This window comes from Saimiri boliviensis, chromosome 5 (assembly GCF_048565385.1).
Source record: "Saimiri boliviensis isolate mSaiBol1 chromosome 5, mSaiBol1.pri, whole genome shotgun sequence".
Classification (NCBI taxonomy): domain Eukaryota; kingdom Metazoa; phylum Chordata; class Mammalia; order Primates; family Cebidae; genus Saimiri; species Saimiri boliviensis.
In genome coordinates, this window is record NC_133453.1 from 122379390 (window position 1) to 122402691 (window position 23302).

A 23302-nucleotide genomic window follows, 5' to 3' on the forward strand; every position below is an offset into this window, starting at 1 on the left:
ATTTGGAATAGCACAGGTGGCTGGGAACACCTGTATTCCTCAAAGCAGTGGGGGAAAAAAGTCCCTGATCTCTTATGAGAGTATGTATTTTTTAAATCAGAGATATGTTGAGGTCTTTTTTGTTCCTTTGCATAATTCTTTACAGTATCTGTAACCAGGTGATTCAGAAGAAACTCCGGACTTAAGGCGGATTTTTTTTTTTTTACCATTTTTTCATCAGATCAATATGTTACTTCACCTGTTTTTAGATTTGCTGGATGTTCTCAGGATAGCAAACTCAAAGGAAAAAAATGAGCAAACTGGTTTATGTTTCCAAGTTTAGGCTGAGAGTTGACACGAGAAACCTGTGGAAATTAACAAAGGAGAGTTTCCAAGGCCTTCCTTGGTCACATATAGATTTGTGGAGGATTTGAATACACCTAGGGTCCCTCCAACACCAGGCACGGAATACTCAGGCCAGTACAATCAGGAGGCTCAACTCTGGATGTATGAATGTGGCTGTTTTCCCTGGAGCATTTTTTTTTTAAATTGGTTTATCAAGACAGAGTTTCACTCTGTCAGCCAGGCTGGATTGCCATGGCACATGTATGTCTCACTGCAGCCTCAACCTCCTGGGCTCAAGTAAGTGATCCTCCCACCTCAGTGCCCCCAAGTGCCTAGAACCACATGTGTACCACCATGCCTGCCTAAGTTTTTCTTTCTTTTCTTTTTTTTTTTTTTTTTTTTTTGTCGAGATAGGGTTTTGCTTTGTTGCCTAAGTGGGTCTCAAGTGATCCTCCTGCCTTGGCCTCCCAAAGTGCCGAGATATCAGGTATGAACAACCATGTCTGGCCCCATTTATTAATAAAATATTTACCATGAGTCATAGGCAGGAAGCATTCATTGCCAACTGTCACTTTCCTATGGTTTTCAAGAAAATCAGAGGATTTAAAGTGTGAATAAATGTTTCTTATTATGATTGATTGAAATTTAGGAAAAGGAAGGAAGCATTTCTGAAAATGCAAATACTGCTTTAACATAGCAGCTCTCTACAGGGGAACTTATATTCTAGGTGTCTTGGCTTCTGAAGAAAAGAGATAGCAAATGCTCTGCAGATCCCCTGATCTTCCTTTTTTCTTTTGTCACTGTAAACTGTCATGATACCTGTGATTTCAATTGTTTGTGGTTGGTGTAGCATCTTTATCTCTGTCAGAATTGCAGAATCTAGCGGTGGTTACGTAAGTTGGAATACAAACCTGTGGGCATGCAAACAAATGTAGTCAACATTTGATCTACATAAGGGGCCTTCCAGCCGTCCTGTCTCTTCTCTAGGGTCTGATTGCTTCTGGGCTGCTGACAGCACAGTTCAGTGCTGCAAAGGAAGGGAATACGTTACTGGCTGCAGTTTTATAATTTGCCATCTTTGAATAAGTCTTTTTCCCCATATAGGGGTGGAAGAGATGATGGCTCTAAAAGTGTCTGAAAAGAAGCACGTGCTGTTGCAGAGATGAGCATGATTATAGGTGTGCATACCTAGCATGTGTATGCCCAAAAAATATTCTTGGTGACACGCTATTTCTGATTTTGCTTCCCTTGAAACTGAATGCAAAACCAGTGTCATTAACGATGCTGCTTTGTTGCCAAAGGGATACAACTTGCATTTGATTTTAAAATATCACTAGGTCTTCTTTGTGCAGACATCCTTTAAAATACAAACACTGCTTTATCTAATGCAGCTATACAGTAGGTATACATCTTTTTCTTTCAAATGAAAAGACAAAATCAGATTTATGGATAACATAAAATGCTTTCTGGCTACACAAACACCAATGAAAACATTTTTTAAAATTAACAGACATCAACCAGTATAAATACACTGTCTAAAGCATTTAATGGTCTTTAACACGGCCGACTCCCCCGCGTTTGAACCAGTGTTAAATTCTCTTTTGCTCATGGCAAAAGAAGCTGTCAAGCACAACACTGAAAAATTGGTACCGTTTCCTGGCCAGTAAGCACAGAACGGAGGGGCTAAATATCTTTATGGTTTTGTTTATTTATTTACCGCGTTCTCATGCTGTGTTGTTCTCTCTGTCTCTCCCTCCTGCTGGTGCCTGCCCAGGGCTGATTGTTGTGACACTGGCCGTATGCTGGATGCCCAACCAGATTCGCAGGATCATGGCCGCAGCCAAACCCAAGCACAACTGGACGAGGTCCTACTTCCGGGCGTACATGATCCTCCTCCCCTTCTCGGACACGTTCTTCTACCTCAGCTCGGTGATCAACCCGCTCCTGTACACGGTGTCCTCGCAGCAGTTCCGCCGGGTGTTCGCGCAGGTGTTGTGCTGTCGGTTGTCGCTGCGGCATGCCAACCACGAGAAGCGCCTGCGCGCCCAAGCGCTCTCCACCATGGACAGCGCCCGCTCTGCGCAGCACCCCCTGCTCTTCCTCGCGTCCTGGCGCCAGTCCTCTGCAAGGAGAACTAACAAGGTTTTCTTAAGCACTTTTCAGAGCGAGGCCGAGCCCCAGTCTAAGCCCCAGCCACTGAGTCTGGAGTCACTAGAGCCCAACTCAGGTGCAAAACCAGGCAATGCTGCTGCAGAGAATGGTTTTCCGGAGCATGAAGTTTGAACATCTAGTAAAGAAGCCTTGAGTGGGAACTGGCCCTCCACCCCCAAGAAAACAATGTCACCCTCACCCTGCAGTCTCAAAATAAACTATGCCCCCCATCAGGGGTGGAATGGACGCTGGCAGCTCTGCAAAAGGCATTGCCCACCTCAGTGACTTCTAAGGGCTGACTGTGCCAGCCTGGCCTTGGCTCTGGTTACACAGACGTAGGGGTGAACCTACACTCCACCTCCTTCCTTCAAGTACATACTGAAAATTCAGTCAGCCCGAATTCATTTAGAGCTTACACAAATGCTTTACACGGAGCTCTTTCATTATTTGCAAAGGAACAAAAAGAGAACACGGACTCCTGCTCCCTACCCAGAATAAAAGGATGGCCAGAAGAACAATGCAGGAGCGGGTGGCATCTCCTTCAGCTTCAGCAGTGGGCTGAAAAGAGGGCTAATTTGAGGAGCAGGATGGTGGTGGGGAGCCTTGGCCTGAGGGCAGAAGCAGAACTGCCTCTTTTCTTGGGCCTTGGCCCGTTGCAAAGAGGGGTGTTGCAGCAGCTGATGCACACTGAGTTCAGTTTCCCTGGGGAGCAGAAGGACTGGTACCCGGCAGAGGCGATGAGACAGGCGGCTGATGATGCACAGGACTTGCGATACATGATCCCTGCAACACAGACCCAAAGGACCTGGGTTAACATGCACTGGTCAAAAGACAGCTCTTCCTTACTCCTTCTACAGCCTAGAGATTTGATGGGGGCCAGGAAGGTGCTTCAAATTATTTCACTGATACTCAAAACACACAAGATAGATGTTGAAAGAGACAGGCACTTTTTCATTACCTTTCACAAAACTGTTCCAAAAGCTATTTGAGATGCCAATAGCAGTGAATAAAGAGCTTTTAAAATGAAAGTCTTTAAGTCAGAGGAGTTCAGACTGTGTACAAGACACAGCTTTTTATTTTTTTATTGTTGTTCAAACTAACTGTCTCATGCTCATGCCAGTGAGGACCACAAGCAGTGCTTCTAGATCTCTGTTATGACTTATAAACAACCAAAGAGGGATGGCTCTCAACTACGTGTTGATGAAAGAAAGACCAAATCCCAAAGGGAATATGATCCCTGCTGAAGAGGTGCCTGACACTGTGCCCCTCACAGTCTTATTCTCAGCAAAGACAGACACTCTGCTCTTGAGACACGTGGCCATCTACCAAGCCAGGACTACATGGCTAACACTCAGGGACACACACTGGGTATAAAAAGGAGCTTCCCAAGAAGACTGAGGGGCCTGTCTCAAGGAGCATTTGTGTCCTGTCAAGCTGCAGTAGAGTCATCAAATTAGACTGTCTTAGATAACTTATTTAGGGGCTTTCCCGTCTCCCAGGCACTATTCAGACAGCTGTAGTGTGCCCAGCCTCTTCACTACCCACAGCTTCCCTCCAAGGGAGGTCGTCATGATCACCCCCATTTTACAGATGTGAAGCCTCAGGGCCAGAGAGGTTTAGTAAACTTGCCCAAGGTCACATGAACAGGAAGTAGAGCGGCTGGGATTTGAACCCAGCATTCTGGCTCCATGCTGTCAAGACTGTTACTGTATAGCAGCAAAGTAGACTACCAATTAACTACCACAATGGTGGAGATATTTTAGGGGGAGGGGACTTTACTCTGAAGATAGTAACATATGTACTCACACAGAAAAGCTATTTAAATCTGAATTTTTTTGGACAGATAATATTTAATACTAAAGGTGGACTTAGACTTAAGAGGTCTTAATTCTGCTTGCTGCCTTGCACAGCTGAGGGATATAGCATCCCACTCATTTTCTGCAGGTGTGTGGGCAGGTGTGGTTTTGGTTTTGGCTTCCTCCTCCTTGAGAACTACCACTGTGGGTGCTGTAGAAACAGTAAAGAATGAAACTGCCTAATACTTCCAAGTGGGAGGTAAAGAAGTACTGTGGATTTACCTTAAAACATGCAATTTTATGTCATTTTTTCCCCCTCTAACTGCATGGTTGTAGGGATTGATTTTCTAAGACCATTTCAAAATCCTAGAAGGTGGCTGCTCTGGTAAGATAAAGCCAAGGTACGGAGTCTGCCTGTATCTGTGTTGTGTCTATGTGTCGGAGGCACTGTTTGATTGCTAAGGAATACACTTCAGGGCATTGCCCATTTATAGGTTTCCCATAGTCTCTCCATTTGCTATCCATGGCCCTTCTTGGGAAATGATTTTACTCTCTCTTTATTCCTAAGTATGAAGAACACTAACTGGCATTTATTTGCTCATTCAACTACAATGAACTTTTTTCCTTTAAGTGAATTTTTAAACTTTCAAAAATACTTACTGAATATATTTTTCTCTGTAAAAATGCTCAAACAGTCCATAAGGTGAAATACCCCTTGAGTATCCCTGCCAGTTCCAGGCCCTCCATCATGTCCCTCTGCGGGCAGGAGCTGTCATCGGCGTGGCCTGGCTCCTTCCAGGCTGGTTTCTGTACATTTACATATATACTCAGAGACAAAAAGTCCATGTGTTGGCACACACTTGTTAATACTATCACATCCTATATGCTATTCTGCAATTTGCATTTTTATTTAGTGACATGGCCCTGGCTACTCGTGGGATGCTATATCCCTCAGCTGTGCAAGGCAGCAAACAGGATTAAGACCTCTTAATTCTAAGTGCAGCTTTAGTATTAAATATTATCTATCCAAAAAAGTAATTTATTGAAATAAACTAGCCACATACAGACCCACACAACAAAGCTAACTTTACAGGGTTAGGGATCAGTGATCAGGTAAGTTAGTTGGATAAATGGTGCATGTCGTTGTGACGAGATGGACTAACAGAGCCACAATCTTTACTGCTACTGAGACCCTCATGTCATTAGTCAGAAACAATTTATCTCCATAAGGAAAGCTGAGAGGAGATACAAGCTCTCAAGTTGATGGTTCATGAACTGATGCCACCACAGTGAGGCTTTCTGAAGGGGAACGTTGACAGCTCCAAAAGAAAAGGGGTATTTACTAGATGCTGCAAGAGGAGAAAAAAGAGAAAGGTGTCTGATGTCTGATGGGTGTCTCCACTGCCAGGCTGGCCCCTCCAGGCCAGGTACTCTGTGGAGGTCCAAGGGCCATCAGGCTTCTAGGCATGAGGGCCATGAGGGTCAGGGGAACTCTGGGCTCCTGTGAGCCTCCCTTGGTTAAAGTCTAAGTCTGGAAACTGACAGTAGAGATGCTTTGGGAGAGACTGGATGTGATTAAAGATGTTTCTAATGGGATGAAAGGAAATGCAGATCTAGGCATCAAGGTCAGTGAAAGGCAACTGGCTGGTGTCAGGGTTACAGAGGAGCTGGGTTGGGAGACATTCAAGAAGAAAAGGTATGCTGGTTCTAAACCGGGTGGTGGCAGAGGGAGCAGGTAGGAGGTGTTGTACTAACAGAAATGGGGAAATTTGAGATTAAAGAGGGCTTTCAGAAAACAAAGGCATTTTACTCATCCTTTTGATGAAAATTGATGTGGCGATAACACAGTGCCTCCTTTGAGAGACCTGGGATGGGGCTGAGTGGTGAGGCTGGGACAGAGGGACTGATAGTTGGAAAGGCTGATATTTGGAATCTGAAAAGAAGTGGAAATAAGCTACCTCTCCCATGGCTTCAAATAAAAAAAAAATCCTTCCTAGTTCCTTGTAGGCACTTGAGTGGCTGGGCTGGGGATGGGAACAGAGGTCCTGGACAAACGGGAATGGTTTTGGGGCATGTTGAGAGCTGCCCTGGAAGGAGCATGTGATTGAATAGCACGCACTCCACTCGGTAGCTTTAAGAAAATGCCCCTGGGGTTTAGGCATGAATGGCAGCCTGTACTGGTACAACTGGTGACAAAAGCAATAGGAGAGAACCGGAGGCAGCAAGGAGCGAAGGGGTGTAGAATAAAAGCCTGTAATCCCAGCACTTTGGGAGGCCGAGGCCAGTGGATCACGAGGTCGAGAGATCGAGACCATCCTGGTCAACATGGTGAAACCCCGTCTCTACTAAAAATACAAAACATTAGCTGGACATGGTGGCACATGCCTGTAATCCCAGCTACTCAGGAGGCTGAGGCAGGAGAATTGCCTGAACCCAGGAAGCGGAGGTTGCGGTGAGCCGAGACCGCGCCATTGCACTCCAGCCTGGGTAACAAGAGCGAAACTCCGTCTCAAAAAAAAAAAAAAAAAAAAAAGACTCACACCGGAAGGAAATAAGGAATGCTGCCAGGTGGGGGCGCCCAGTGAGGACTTAGCACTCCTGAACAGCTCCATCATTCACATGCTTATCAGAATAAATTCCAAATAGAGTTAAGATTTAAATGTTGAAAAACAAAACCATGAAAGTACTAAATGGCACTCTGGAACCTTGGGAGATTTCTTTAAGAGTTGTAAAGGCTATTCTATGAAACAACACTCAGAAGCCATTACGGAAATATTGAAAAATTAGACTACACCCACACACTCTTTAATAAAATCCCTATACATAAGAAAAAAAGTGAAATATTGGAGAAAATAATTGTAACTCAAATCACAAAGCAAATTTCCTTGATATGTAAAAAGGTCCTAGAAATCTGTAAGGAATAAATAATAAATCAGTAAGGAATAAATAAATAGTAACTCAGAAAAAGAGGGAAAGCAAATGACCAGATAGTTTACAGAAAAAGAAACAGAACTCTGAAACACATGAAAAGAGGCTCACCCTCACGTATCCTAAGAAGAATGGAAATTAAACTATGCTGAGATGCCATTATGATTTATCACTTGGGCAGAGATTTAAAAGTTTATTATAAACACTGTGTTCATGAATCTTAGGAAAAGGCCCTTTCCCACACTGTTGGTTAGGAGAGTACACAGGTATAATTTCCACGAAGGCAATGTGGCAATAGCCATCAACGTTATAAATGCACATACTCTGTGACCTAGCAAATTCCACTTTTATGTATGTATCCCACAGACATATTCACAGACCTACAAAACTACTATAGGCAAGGTTATTCATGGTAGAGTAGTGTGTCGTAGCAAAAGAATAGACAATCACTCTATCCATCACCAGGGGACTGGTAAACTTCCAGTGTCTTATCGGCACTGCACAATGCAATTCCACAAAACTGTACACGAAGATACTGAGTTAAAAACAAAGCGAAGTAAGTCTGGACGGTTCCCTCCTTCCTTTTTTCTCCCTCCCTTCCTCTTCCTATTTTTTATTTTTTAAATGAATGAGTTTATGCTTACTATGCTTCAGATGCAGTTTTAAGAGCTTTATGAATATTAACTCTTTCAATCTTTGTAGTAATGCTGGTAGTAATCCTCATTTTGCAGATGGGGAAACTGAGACAAAAATAGGGTAGGTAATTTTCTTAGAGGCCATGCAGGTAATATGTAGTGGGGCTGAGATTTAAGCCCAGGAGGTCTGGATTTATAATCTGTACTCTTAACCATTATATTACATTGTTTACCATGCTATAACACACATCTATTGGGGAAAATAAAAATTAAGAGCGCGTGTGCACGCGCGCACGCACACACACACACTTTGCATGGATATGCATCAAAATGTATGGAAGAATATACAAAAAGATAATGTTGGTTGTCTCTGGCATGAGGTACTAGGTAGTCACTGGATAGGAGTGGAAAAAAAACCTGTAGAGCCTTTCTTACCATTTAAAGCCAGAACCATGAGAATAAAATACCATTTTTAGAATAATGTAGATAAACACCCCCAAGGAACCATTCTCAAATGGCTTATCAGTGTAGCACAAGGTCTTTACTAGCTGTGCCCACCAGAGGGCTCTAGGGAATGAGCCACTCTCAAGAGAGTCAGCCACCAGGAGCTGCCCCAAAGCCCAAGTCTCAGGGTTACAGGGCAGGGGTACTTGTGCCTGTGGGTCTCTCTGCTTTTCCTTTAACCCGGACCCCATGAACTCAGGTCTGGCCTGAGTGAGGAGGAGCTGTGAGTAAAACCAGGGCCTTGTCATGGACCGCTGGTAGAAGTAGAGACTGGCATAAGGGCAGTCAGAAGGATCTAATTCAAAATGTACAAATACAACAGTCCCATTCCTCAGCACACAGCTTCAAAACAAAAAACACTTTCACATTCTTCATAGAAAAAAGGTGCCTTTGTAGTATAGATGTTAAGCAGCAGGTAAAGTGCCAAGCTCCATTCTGATCTGAAAGGTTCTCAATGTCAGCTCCAGAATGATAGTTAAGTATATCACTTATGTAAGGAGAAAACCACAAAGCAATGCAATACATGCTCCAGCAGTGTGTCTGCAGGGGGATGTGTGTGCACATATCTAAGTGTGAGTTGCCATCTCTAAGTCACATCACAGCAAGAGGTCCAGAGGCAATGCACTAAACAGCCTGGTCCCTTTAGGGCTGGGTGGTAATCAGGAACCACTTTTAATTGTTTGACAGGGGTCCACAATATAATGAGGCATCTCTGAAACATGAGGTGGGTTTCACAGAAGACACTACCGTTCTGCACAGCTGCAGCAGCAATGTGGGCAAGAAGGGATGGCTGGGCTCTAGCTGGCCATGGCCCGGTTTCCGTGAACCCTCATGGCTGGCCTCATAGACCACCACTGCCAGGTTAGGGTAGGAGAGGGCCATGACAGAGAGCAGGGGAGGGACACTGTTTAGAGACTTCCCCAAAGAACTGCCAGATGCTTCCTGCCCTTCTATCCTGCATGATTTTTCTCTTAATCGCTTCTAATACACTACATTATTTTACTAATGGTCTTTATTAACAGAATGTAAGCTCCTGCAATCAGAACAGTGCCTGGCACATAACAAGTATTTACCAAAGGAATAAATGAGTAAATGAAGGGAGGTAAAGGAGAAGATGACAGAAGGAAAGAGGGTTATTTGAAGGGGGTCTAGGAGTCTCACAATAGGAGATGCTTTTCTGACTGGTTTTGAGTAGGATTTTATCCCTAGGCTGGTGTCGCCTGGGTAACAGAGGTTACATAAAGCTGCAATTCACCTCCAGGCCTTGGTTGACAAAGGCAGAACTGTGAGAGCCTCTGATCTTAGTTCAAGCAGATGCAGACCCAGAGCTACAAGGCTCCACTAGTGGATGAAGGGCTGCCCATCAAACGTGGCTTGGATAATCCCAGTTTGGACCAGGTCCCAGCCGCTCTGTCCTGCAGGGGCACAGAGATGTGTCCTGCCAAAGCCAAGTCATTTCTCACGGCTCTAATCTGCCAACCAGGAGTGTGCCTGTGGAACACACCACCCACTATCGCCAAATTAATCAAGCCACCCAGCATTTAAAACTTTAATCCTCTTTAAGTCTTTAGAGAGGCGATGGCCTCCCGGGGGCTTTTGGATTGAGATGGGTGTCTATGCGTGCTTGCTTTAAAAATACCACAAATTGTTCTCCCCGAGGAAGCCATTCGTGTTAATCTGCCTTACTTACTTAGATGTGAATGATGGGTATGCCAAGGAATGAAGGAAAGGGTAAATAAAATACCAAGGTTACTTCCCAGGCAGTTCATTCCACTGTAGCAATTGTATCTATTTCTTAGGACCCAAGGAATCTACACTCCCAGGAGTTCTGCTGAAAAGGTAGACGTGGAAGTAAGGTAAAATGGATTGGATCCTCTCTACCTTACACACTGGAATTAAATATAAATTTGAATTGAAATGCATCCAAATGGATGCTACAAAAATATTTCGGCACCATTGTGTGTTCTGCCAGTTTTACAGATATTAGAAAGGATCCTTCCAGGTTAAATGGACTGATAGGAACGAAGCCCTTGGAAAAGCACCTGGCACAAAGTAGGTGTTTGCTCCATGCCACAGTGCAGACAGCATTTCCTTCTGGGAGGGGGAGGGGTTCTTTTGTAGTATATGATAACATGCATGTGAGTTATGAAGCATAGTCACAAAAGGAACACTTGCAAATCCTCCATCAAGTCGAAGAACTAGAATTTCTCCAACTGCTGTGATTCTTTTATAACAATCTCACTATCTTGTATGCTTACCTTTCCCAAGAGTTAACCACAATGCTAATTTCATATTTTTTTTTCAAAGAAGGTAACAGTCGACTCAAATTAAAGACTTTCAGACTGCTGTTTTCACATTTCATCCTCCTTCTAATCATTTTGCTGAAAGTGACTTTCCCTGTTGTAAATGATACACATTTTGATCCGATTGGCATTTGGGAGCCTTGTCCACACAAAAAATGGCACCTTAACTATTACTACAGAAGTTTCATGAAGGAAATTCTTAGTTCAGATTTTTGTCAAAACTCTGCCGTTAGTAACTCGCCAAATATCAGTCACTAGAAAGTCTTCGTATCCCTAACACTTAGAATAATGTTTGAAACTTGGTAAAATTTAGCAAATGTCCATTATATTTAATAATTTAACAAATGTCATATAAAAACTTCAGGTAGATGACTGTTTCAAGATCAATTTGACAATGTGAAGTGAAATACATGTGTGTATATATATATAAAATATATATACATACATATTACAAATGTATATTATATATATGTATATACATACACATGGTTTTTAAAGGCATGAATTATATGAAACCTCTAGCAAGTGAGTCAGATCCATGATGTGGATTGGTTCATGAAGCATTTTCTGACTCATGTCCTTCATTCATACAAGTAGTTGCGATTGAATTTGCACACTGTGGTACTTAACTCAGAGGTGATGGTAACGTCAATAACAGGCGTCCCCAAACTTTTTACACAGGGGGACAGTTTACTGTCCCTCAGACCGTTGGAGGGCTGCCACACACTGTGCTCCTCTCACTGACCACCAATGAAAGAGGTGCCCCTTCCTGAAGTGCGGTGGAGGTGGGGGGGCAGATAAATGGCCTCTGGGGGCCACATGCGGTCCTCGGGCCGTAGTTTGGGGATGCCTGGTCAATAATGACTGACTGATTTGCTGACATTTAAAATTATTGGCTTCACTTTCCTCCACAGCTTTACACACTTTATCCTTGTTCCTCCTGGACTATATTTGGGTCACCTGTTAGCAGATGCATTAGTTTTGCATTTAGATGGAAGATGACCAGAGGCAAGCCAGGAAGTGAGGCAGGAGGAGGGAAAAAGAAAGTTTTAGAAGTTGATGTGGATGCTGAACGGCCCTTGTCTCCTTCCTTGTAGCACGCACTCCATCAGGCATCTGGCTTGCTTTAGAGGGCAGATTTATTGATTGCATGAGGGAAAGAAGAAAGATGGTGTGTTCTCTTTGTTGGAGTCTAGCTCTTTTTGCCTGCTCCTAACACACGGCTGGGTCACCATAGCTTGAGTTGGCCGAATAAAAAACACCCACAACCACCCTGCTAGAAGAAAGTCTGGCACAGCAGGGGTCTCAGCTCTGGAATTCCACATTACTGAGAGTTAGAATGTGGTACCCAGGCCAGCATTCTGGCCCGGAGGCCTAAGGATGACCTGTTTGGCCACAGACGGGCACAAAAACTCTTTAGTGCCAAATCGCTGATGTGGTGCCATCCTTTTGGAAACAACTTTTCTTCATCCAAGTTCTTTGCCACATACTTTACCAAAGGCAGTCCCTTGTGAAGGTGCACCTACTCCTCAGGTAGGAGCAGTGTGACAGCTCCACCAGGGAAGAACAGTTCAAGGAGTGCTTTTCAAGAATTCCTTCCTTGCAAAAGCATTACCTGTCCATTCCTTCAATATACAGATTCCTAGAACCACCTTCAGGGGCTTCTGACACAGGTAGCCTACACTTCCAAATTATTGCACTGGGGAAGGAGACAGCACATGCAGACTATAAATGCGAGTTTTAATTTACCCAAGGAGAGGTATTTTTTCTAACAGCGAAGATCTCCTTATACATTACAACCTGGCTCACATTCTGTAGTTGGGATTTGGGGAAACCTCTGACAGCCTCTGATGATCTGCTGCTATGGAGAGTGACAGCTGAGTCCATTTCCTCTTCATTGCTTCCCCGGCTTTTTCGTCACCACATTCATTTCCTTTCTACCCCATTGCCACAACTGACCTGTGCTATCAGCCCCCTTAGAGGACAGGCTTCCCCCATGTACCTGCCTTCGAAGGATTCAGCTGTCGAGGGCATGCATGTTCATTGTACATGACTGAGCTCACAGGTGAGGTGACCAGGTGAGAAGTCCAGGACGCTCCTGCAGGTGACAATGCTAGTTGGGCTACGGCGCACTAAGATGCTTTCCTGACTTTGGCCCTTTAATATCCCACTGGTGTGGCTTTTCATGTTCAAAACCTACAGTGTATACAGTAACTTTCTATTCCAGGGGAGGGCACGCTTTTTCGGTAAAGGGCTAGACAGTAAATATTTTGGTCTCTGCAGGCCAAATGCTCTCTGTCAGAATCCAATCACTGGATTCTGATATTGTATCTTTGAAGCAGCCACAGACAGTACATTCAACAGATTGGTGTGGCTGTGTTGCCACAGCCAGTCTATGGCTGCTTCAACTTTATGTCTGTAAAATTTTATTTACAGAAATACACTTGGTATTAGTCTGCAAAGGCTGCCACACCAAAATACCACAGACTGTGTGGCTTAATCAACAGAAATGAATTTTCTCATGGTTCTAGAGGCTGCAAATTCAAAATCAACGTTCCAGGAAATTTGGTTTCCGGTGAAGGCTTTCTTGCTTGTGGGTGGTCCCCTTCTCTCTGTGTCCTCACACGGCCTTTCCTCTGTGTGTGCACAGAGACTGAGCTCATCCTCTCTCTCCAGATCAATCTCCCTCTTTTATAAAGATCCTGATCCCATCAGGCCACAGCCCTGTTCTCATGACCTCATCTATCCCTAATTTTCTACCAAGGCCCCATCTCCAAATATCATCACATAGGGGATTAGGACTGCAACACATGAATTTTGGGAGGGCAACAGCATTCAGTCACAGCACAGGCAGTGGGCCAGATTTGGCCCAGCGCTGTAGTTTGCTGACCTCTGTTCTATTCTATCAAAACCCGATCACCTTTACATTATGAAATCAATCCCTTCCACCCAATATTTCCTCTGCAGTCACATAAGAAAAGCCACCACATTCAGAACATTTGCTTTTGGAAGAATATCAAAAAGTGTCTCTAAGTTCCATGTATGTCAAGGCTACTCTATCAAAGCCCTTTGTAGAATCTGTAGAACCTTATGTCCATATTTTAAAATGTTTTAAAATATTTTAAAATTGAACTGTCTCTACAGAAATCCTGCTCTTCATAGCAGATCCAAACGCTGCAGTTGGCTTGGAAATTACAGTAACAGAGAGAGGGGCTACATTCTAGCAGGGGACACAACTCAGTTTGAGGGAAAAACAGAAGACGACGAAGCTGGAGCCGCCACCTGAGGGCTGTTTCCAGCGTGGGCAGGACACAGGCCTGCTGAGTAAAACTAGCAGTTAGGTGTTTTAGGTGCTGTTCTATTTAAAGCCAAAACCCTGCAGGGAAACCAGCACAGGACCCTCTCCCCACCACAGTGAGGCTCTGTGTCAGCGTGGCTACCTTTAGGAGTGCGTCCAACATAAACCAGAGCAACCTCATTTTGGTAAGAGGACTCTAAAATGAAAGTTTCAGCAGGTTGTATTTCCTGTTATGTCCACATTTTAACCATGGTAGATGCAGAGTGTTGCTTGGGCTCCAGCATTCTCTAATTTTCTGCTTTCGAGAAGCAGAGGAGCCATTTAGTGCACAGGATGAATGTTGTTAATGTGGTAACTTTTTCCCTCTCTGGGCTTAATCATAATTTTCTCGTAGTTTCAGAAACGTTATGGTTTTATACATATTCTTCAAAACATAATACTTGACAATGAAAAGAAGAAATATCAATGATTTTGTTTTTTGTTTTTTTTTTTAGAAATACCATTTTTCAAATAAATGTTTGTTGCCAAAGAAATCATTTGGTAGTTGAAATGGCCATGTCACTTACTATGTTCTTCCTTTGATAAATTATTTCTTGACCTGTTGAAATGACCCCTTTAAATAAAATTCCATTCATAGGTCACAAATCCATATGATATTTGGTCATAAAGCAAGCAATGGAAGTTTCCATAATGAACTGAAATTGTTAATAGCTTTATCATGAAGATGACTGGAGAAGAATTACTGGCAATGTTATAATGTAAAGATATGTGCTTGAAGATCAGGGTCTTCTATTAAACTTCTTTCACCAAACTCTGGAGTTTCCAGAAACCATGATACTCTCCTTTAACGGCCTTATCATTAAGTAGATCCTCATCTACCTAACAGGATGGAGGAAACTAAAGAAGGTCATGTACATATTTCATTCTAATTCTTAAATAATTCCTTACCCTGTGGAAAGAACATGAACTCTGGAGTCCAACACACCTAGACTGGAATTCTCCCTGAGCCACTCCTTGGATAATACACTTAACTTCTATAAGCCTCAGTTTGCCTTTTTGAACCAATGACCCAATGGGAAAAGCTGGAGTTGGCAACGTTGGAGCTTTTGGTTGGACTTTCCAACTTTCCAGTGGACAGAGCTAGAGAAATCTGAGCATCAAAATATATAATCATAGTATTGGATCATAACCATTGAATAAAATGAATACCCATGAGTTCATGCTGACATACGTAAATGAATGAACAAATATGTGCAGAAGAGACAGCTCTTTCTTGCAAAAGGATTCCAGTTAACCAATGCAGAAGGAATAAGGGAAATAGAAATTAGGATTAGAACACCACAGTCATAATTGATGTGGGACAGATCCACCAACAGATGCTGAAATTATTGGCCAAAGTTTGCAAAGAAACAGTGTAATTATATGGTTTCAAAATATCTCCCTCAGGTTATTAATTACAAAAGAAAAAATAGCAAATTTACCATAGAAAAACCCGGCAGATACCATCTGAATCAAAAGTGATCAAAGTTAACACAGTAAGTTAACAGTAGTAAGTATGTGTCAGTAAGTAGCACTGATAAAGTTAACAGTAGTAAGACATTGACAGCATGCACCTTTGCTACAGCACGCTGAGAAGGGCGCATCTCTCCTAAGGATTCTTGTCAAAAATGCAAAACCTCTATCTGATCATGAGAAACCAGCAAACAATCCCAAACTGAGGGATAGTTTACAAAAATCCTGACCAGTCCTCTTCAAAAGTGTCAAGATCACAAAAGACACAGAAAGAATGATGCACTGTCAGAGGTTAGAGGAGAAGGAAACAGGGCAGTGAAATGCAATGTGGGATCCTGGACAGAATCTTGGAACAGAAAAAGGCAAAACTGTGGGAATCTCAAAACAAAGCATGGTTTCATTAACAGTACTGCACCAATGTTAATTTCTTAGTCTTGATCATTGTACTGTGGTTATGCAGGTTAACATTAGCCAAAGATGGGGGAAGGGTGTATAGAAAGAAACTCTGCACTATTTTGCAGCTTTTCTAAAGGTCTCAAATTATTTCTACAGTCAACATTTAAAAAGAAGACATTGGCATGAGCTTGGCATGGTGGCACTTGCTTGTGGTCCCAGCTACTTGGGAGGCTTAATGGGAGGATCACTTGAGCCTGGAAGGCAGAGGTTGCAGTGAGCCGAAATTGTCCCACTGCACCCCAGCCTAGGTGACAGAGGGAGACCCTATCTCAAAAAAAAAAAAAAACCACCAACAACAAAAAACCACACACACACACACACACACACACACACACACACATTGGTATGAATGTGGGGAAAATCTACCTGTTCTTTCTGTGCTACACATTCCCCCAGCAAATGCTTCAGTGAAACATGCTTGGCCACTTCCATGCTGATGAGTAACAAGGTGAGTGTATACTCTGTGTGTAGGTGACAGACATAGCCCCAATCATCCATGCAATTTATCTGCTTAATTCTTGCCTCAAAGGGCTAGGAACCTTTTTCTCACCCAGATTCTAAGCAAATTAAGAAACAGAACAATAGATTCTGAAGAGAAGTTCCAAGATGGCCAATTAGACACAACTCCAGCACACAACACCCAGCAAGAGAGATGCAGAAATCCAGAGATCTCCTAGCTCCAACTGAGGTACCAGGTGCATTTCAACGGGTCTGGTCCAAGGGTGAGCAAAGCCCACTCAGGGCAGATTGTGGTGGGGAGGGTGCTGCTTCACCCAGAAAGTGCATCTGACTGGCAAGTCGGAGGCTCCCCTTCTCGCGCGCTCTGGACCAGATACAGCGCTTCCCTAAAGCCTCAGCAATACACTGAACTGCGCCGGGGATCTTTGCCAGTCAAGCCACCCGGAATTACAAGCACGGAGTTGAATAAGAGACTGAGCTATCACCCCCTCCCCCAACCCAGAGAGAGAGGGAGCTGTAAGCGGGAGCAGCTGCCTGGGCCCCTACCCCATGATCGGAGAGAGAGAGGAAGCTGAAAGGGGGAGATGGCCCTGGTGTGGCTGGGCTCGGCTGGGCGGGTCCCTACCCTCCCCCACAAACCCCAGAGGGACAAAGCTCTGACTCTAGTGGGTTGTGCAGCCAGTGCCACAGTATGAGACGAACCCTGAATGATCCAGCCCAGTGGAGAAAGGACACAACCCACCACTAAAGTGGTGGGACTGGGCTACATGTTTTAACAAAAAACACAGGAAGCCTCTGTAGCAACAAACCCCGCAGTGCCTACAGGTCAGCGGAAGAAGCGGAAGAGGTGGGCCTCATCTCCCAGTATAAACAAAAAAGAGGGAGGAAGCTTCCTATAAACAAAAAAGAGGGAGGAAGCTTCCCTAGTAACCTGAAGGAGTCCCGGCCCAGCACGGTGGCTCAAGCCTGTAATCCCAGCACTTTGGGAGTCCGAGGCAGGTGGATCATGAGGTCAAGAGATCCAGACCATCCTGGTCAACATGGTGAAACCCCATCTCTACTAAAAACATAAAAATTAGCTGGGCATGGTGGCCCGTGCCTGTAATCCCAGCTACTCAGGAGGCTGAGGCAGGAGAATTGCCTGAACCCAGGAGGCGGAAGTCGCGGTGAGCCGAGATCGCGCCATTGCACTCCAGCCTGGGTAACAAGAGCGAAACCTCGTCTCAAAAAAAAAAAAAAAGTAACCTGAAGGAGTCCCTAGAAACCAAATAGCACCTCCACAGGCAGACAAGTGACCTCATCAAGCAGCTCTCTGACACCACAGCCAGGTAAATTCACAAAGATGGGGGAAAAAAACAGTGCAAAAAAGGTGAAACCAGAACACCTCTTCTCCTTCAGGGGATAACAACTCTTCAACAACACAGGATCACAACTTGATTGAGGAGTGCCACGAATTGACAGAAACAGGCTTCAGAAGGTGGATAATAACAAATTTTTCTGAGCTAAAGGAACACGTTCTAATTCAATGCAAAGAAACCCAAAACCTTGAAAAAAGGTTAGACAAAATGCTAACTAGAATAACCAGCTTAGAGAAGAACATAAATGACTTGATGGAGTTTGAAAACACAGCATGAGAACTATGTGAGGCAAACACAAGTTTTAATAGCTGAATCGATCAAGCAGAAGAAAGGATATCAGAGACTGAAGATGAACTCAATGAAATAAAAAGACAAGGCAAGACAAGAGAAAAAAGAGTGAAAAGAAATAAACAAAGCCTCCAAGAAATATGGGATTATGTAAAAAAAACCTAACCTATGCTTGATCGGTGTACCTGAATGATGGGGAGAATGAATTCAAGCTGGAAAACACGCTCCAGGATATTATCCAGGAGAACTTCCCAAGCCTAGCAAGGCACTCAAAATTTCAAATTCAAGAAATACAGAGAACTCCATAAAGATATTCCTCTAGAAGAACAACCCCAAGGGACATAATCGTCAGATTCACCAGGGTTGAAATGAAGGAAAAAATGCTAAGGGCAGCCAGAGAGAAAGGTCAGGTCACCCACAGAGGGAAGACAATCAGACTCACAGCAGATCTCTTGGCAGAAACCCTACAAGTCAGAAGAGAATGGGGGCCAATATTCAACATCCTTAAAGAAAAGAACTTTCAACCCAGAATCTCATATCCAGCCAAACTAAGCTTTGTTAATGAAGGAGAAATAAAATCCTTTATGGACAAGCACTTATTGAGAGATTTTGTTACCACCAGACCTGCCCTACAAGAGCTCCTGAAAGAAACACTAAGTATGGAAAGGAACAAGTACCAGTCAATGCAAAAGCAAACCAGTTGGCAAAGACCAAAAATGCAATGCAGAAGATGAGTCAACCAATGGGAAAGAAAACCAGCCAGTAACAAAATGCCATGATCAAATCTACATATAACAATATTAACATTGAATGTAAATGGCCTAAATGCCCCAATCAAAAGACACAGACTGGCAAACTGGATAAAAGGTCAGAACCTATTGGTATGCTGTATTCAGGAAACCCATCTCACATACAAAGACACACATAGACTCAAAGGGATGGAAGAAGACCTACCAAGCAAACGGAGAACAAAAAAAAGCAAGGGTTGCAATCCTAGTCTCCGATAAAATGGACTTCAAACCAACAAAGATCAAAAGAGACAAAGAAGGACACTACATAATGGTAAAAAGATCAATCCAACAGGAAGAGCTAACTATTCTAAATATATACGCCCCCAATGCAGGAGCATCCAGACACATAAAGCAAGTTCTTAATGACCTAAAACGAGATTTAGACTCCCACACAATAATAGTGGGAGATGTCAACACTCCACTCTCAATATTAGACAGATCAATGAGACAGAAAATTAATGAGGATATCCAGGATTTAAATGCACAGCTGGACCAAGCGGACCTAACAGACATATACAGAACGTTCCACCCCAAATCCACAGAATATACATTTTTCTCAGCACCACATTGCACTTACTCTAAAATTGACCACATCATTGGAAGCAAATCACTCCTCAGCAAACGCAAAAGAACAGAAATCATAACAAACAGTCTATCAGATCACAGCGCAATCAGACTAGAACTCAGGATCAAGAAACACACTCAAACCCACACAACCACTTGGAAACTGAACAACTTGCTTCTGAGTGTTGACTGGATAAACAATGAAATGAAGGCAGAAATAAAGATGTTCTTCAAAACCAACCACAAGGAAGACACAACGTACCAGAATCTCTGGGACACCTTTAAAGCAGGGTCTAGAGGGAAATTTATAGCAATAAATGCCCACCAGAGAAGAGAGGAAAGATCTAAAGTCGACACTCTATCATCAAAAAGGAAAGAGCTAGAGGAGCAAGATCAAAAAAATGCAAAAGCTAGCATAAGACAAGAAATAACTAAGATCAGAGCAGAACTGAAGGAGATAGAGAGACAAAAAATCCTTCAAAAAAATCAATAAATCCAGAAGCTGGTTTTTTGAAAAGATCGACAGAATAGACTGCTAGCCAGATTAATAAAAAAGAAAAGAGAGAAGAATCAAATAGATGCAATAAAAAATGATAAAGGGGATATCAACACTGATCCCACGGAAATACAAACTACCATCAGAGATTACTACAAACAGCTCTACTCATATAAACCAGTAAACCAGGAAGAAATGGATAAAGTCTTCACTTGTACTCTACCTAGACACTTGTACTCTACCAAGACTAAACCAGGAGGAAGCTGAAAGCCTGAATAGACCAATAACAAGGACTGAAGTAGAGCAGCAATCAATAGCCTACCAACCAAAAAAAGTCCAGTTCCAGATGGGTTCACAGCCGAATTCTACCAGAGGTACAAAGAGGAGCTGGTTCCATTCCTTCTGAAACTGTACCAAACAATACAAAAGGAGGGAATCCTCCCCAACCCATTTTATGAGACCAACATCATCCTGATACCAAAACAAGGCAGAGACTCAACTAAAAAAGAAAACTTCAGGCCAATATCCATGATGAACATTGACACAAAAATCTTCAATAAAATACTGGCAAACAGATTGCAACAGCACATCAAGAAGCTTATCCATCATGACCAAGTAGGCTTCATCCCAGAGATGCAAGGCTGGTTCAACATATGCAAATCCATAAATGTAATCCATCACATAAACAGAACCAAAGACAAAAACTGCATAATTATCTCAGTAGATACAGAGAAGGCCTTCCATAAAATTCAACAGCCGTTCAAGCTAAAAACTCTCAATAAACTAGGTATTGACAGAATGTATCATAAAATGATAAAAGCTATATATGACAAACCTACAGCCAATGTCATACTGAACGGGCAAAAGCTGCAAGAATTCCCTTTGAAATCTGGCACTAGACAAGGATGCCCTCTCTCATCACTCCTATTCAACATAGTATAGAAAGTTCTAGCCAGAGGAATCAGGCAAGAAAAATAAATAAAGCATATTCAATTAAGAAAGGAGGAAGTCAAACTGTCTCTATTTGCAGATGACATGATTGTATATCTAGAAGACCCCATTGTCTCAGCCCAAAATCTTTTCAAACCGATAAGCAACTTCAGCAAAGTCTCAGGATACAAAATCAATGTGCAGAAATCATAAGCATTTCTATATACCAATAACAGACAAACATAGAGCCAAGTCAAGAGCAAACTGCCATTCACACTTGCTACAAAGAGAATAAAATACCTAGGAATACAACTAACAGAGGATATAAAGGACCTCTTCAAGGAGAATTACAAACCACTGCTCAACAAAATAAAAGAGAACACAAACAGATGGAGAAACATTCCATGTTCATGGTTAGGAAGAATCAGTATCATGAAAATGGCCATACTGCCCAAAGTAATCTATAGATTCAATGCTATCCCCATCAAACTATCAATGACCTTCTTCACAGAACTGGAACGAACCACTTTAAATTTCATATGAAACCACAAGAGACCCTGCATAGCCAAGACAATCCTAAGCAAAAGGAACAAAGCCGGAGGCATCACACTGCTGGACTTCAAACTATACTACAAGGCTACAGTAATCAAAACAGCATGGTACTGGTACCAAAACAGAGAGACAGATGAATGGAACAGAACAGAGATCCCAGAAGAAACACCACGCATCTAAACCATCTGATCTTTGACACACCTGACAAAAACAAGCAATGGGGAAAGGACTCTAGGTTTAATAAATTGTGTTGGGAAAACTGGCTAGCCATGTGCAGAAAGCAGAAACTGGACCCCTGTCACCTTACACTAAAATTAACTCCAGATGGATCAAAGATTTAAACATAAAACCTAACACCATAAAAACACTGGGAGAAAACATACGCAAAACCATCCAGGACATAGGCATAGGCAAGGACTTCATGACTAAAACACCAAAGGCAATGGCAATAAAAGCCCAGATAGACAAATGGGATCTAATTAAACTCTAGAATTTCTGTACAGCAAAAGAAACAATCATTAGAGTGAATCGGCAACCAACAGAATGGGAAAAAAATTTTGCAATCTACCCATCTGACAAAGGGCTAATATCCAGAATCTACAAAGAACTAAAACAGATTTACAAGAAAAAAACAAACAAGCCCATTCAAAAGTGTGTGAAGGATATGAACAGACACTTTTCAAAAGAAGACATATATGAGGCCAATAAACATATGAAAGATGCTCATCATCACTGGTCATTAGAGAAATGCAAGTCAAAACCACACTGAGATATCATCTCACGCCAGTTAGAATGGCGATCATTAAAAAATCTGGAGACAACAGATGCTGGAGGATGTGGAGAAATAGGGACACTCTTACACAGTTGGTGGGAGTGTAAATTAGTTCAACCATTGTAGAAGACAGTGTGGCGATTTCTCAAGGACCTAGAAATAGAAATTCCATTTGACCCAGCAATCCCATTACTGGGTATATACCCAAAGAACTATAAATCATTCTACTATAAAGACACATGCACACGTATGTTCATTGCAGCCCTGTGTACAATAGCAAAGACCTGGAGCCAACCCAAATGCCCATCAATGAGAGACTGGAGAGGGAAAATGTGGTACATATACACCATGGAATACTATGCAGCCATAAAAAACGATGAGTTCATGTCCTTTGTAGGGACTTGGATGAATCTAGAAACCATCATTCTCAGCAAACTGACACAAGAACAGAAAGCCAAACCATGTGTTCTCACTCATAGGTGGGTGTTGAACAATGAGAACACATGGACTCAGGGAGAGGAGCATCACATACTTCGGGCAGTTGGGGTGGTAGGGGAGAGACAGCGGGGGATGGGGAGTGTGGGGAGGGAAAACACGGGGAGAAATGCCGGATACAGTATGCACCTAAAGTAAAATAAATGAATTTCAAAAAAAGAAATAGAACAAGAAACAAGGAAGATGAGACCTAAAATATCACCACTGGTGATAATGACGGTTTTCATTGTGATGGGAAGAGCTTATTACTGAAGGAATGTTTTTCCTTCAGTTTCAATGTCCATCCATGTAAAAGGAACTCAATTACTGTGACTCCTGGCCTCCCTACCTTTTAAATTTTCTCTGCCCTAAGGGAGGTGAAGTGACATAGCTGATTGGTAAATTTGGAAAGAACAGACTTGGGCACATGCTGCTCATCCCTTTTCTGTTCCTTCTTGGAAGTGAGTGACTCACAGCAAACAGGTATTCTGCCCTGCTTCTCAGGACAAGAAACGAACCATATCTGGCCTTGTCTGTGACTGGGTCAACCAGCTGATTTGGAGGTGCCAATTTGAAAGCTCATTTGACTCCCATCCCAAAGTTATTCCCTCCAACTTAGCGTTTCTCAGTAACAATGGCGATTATTTCAGTCCTCATCTGCCTTGTTCCTTGTTTCATTTTCTTAATTTGCTTAGAATCTGGGTGAGAAAG

At 42.9% G+C, this 23302-nt stretch overlaps 2 protein-coding genes across 3 annotated transcripts in view; one reads left to right on the forward strand and one right to left on the reverse strand.

The window, feature by feature from the left end:
* The window catches only part of GPR39 (G protein-coupled receptor 39), a 231205-nt gene extending 225134 nt beyond the window's left edge, over positions 1-6071 (forward strand). Inside the window, exon 2 of the mRNA XM_003931532.4 lies at positions 2099-6071. Coding sequence (XP_003931581.1) covers positions 2099-2607 — 509 coding nt within the window. The 3' untranslated portion in view covers positions 2608-6071. The remainder of the gene's footprint in view (positions 1-2098) is intronic.
* LYPD1 (LY6/PLAUR domain containing 1) overlaps positions 2369-23302 on the reverse strand; it is a 35681-nt gene continuing 14747 nt past the window's right edge. For both annotated transcript variants that reach the window (XM_010342151.3, XM_010342152.3), the window contains one exon: positions 2369-3258. In XM_010342151.3, coding sequence (XP_010340453.2) covers positions 3023-3258 — 236 coding nt within the window. In that variant the 3' untranslated portion in view covers positions 2369-3022. The remainder of the gene's footprint in view (positions 3259-23302) is intronic.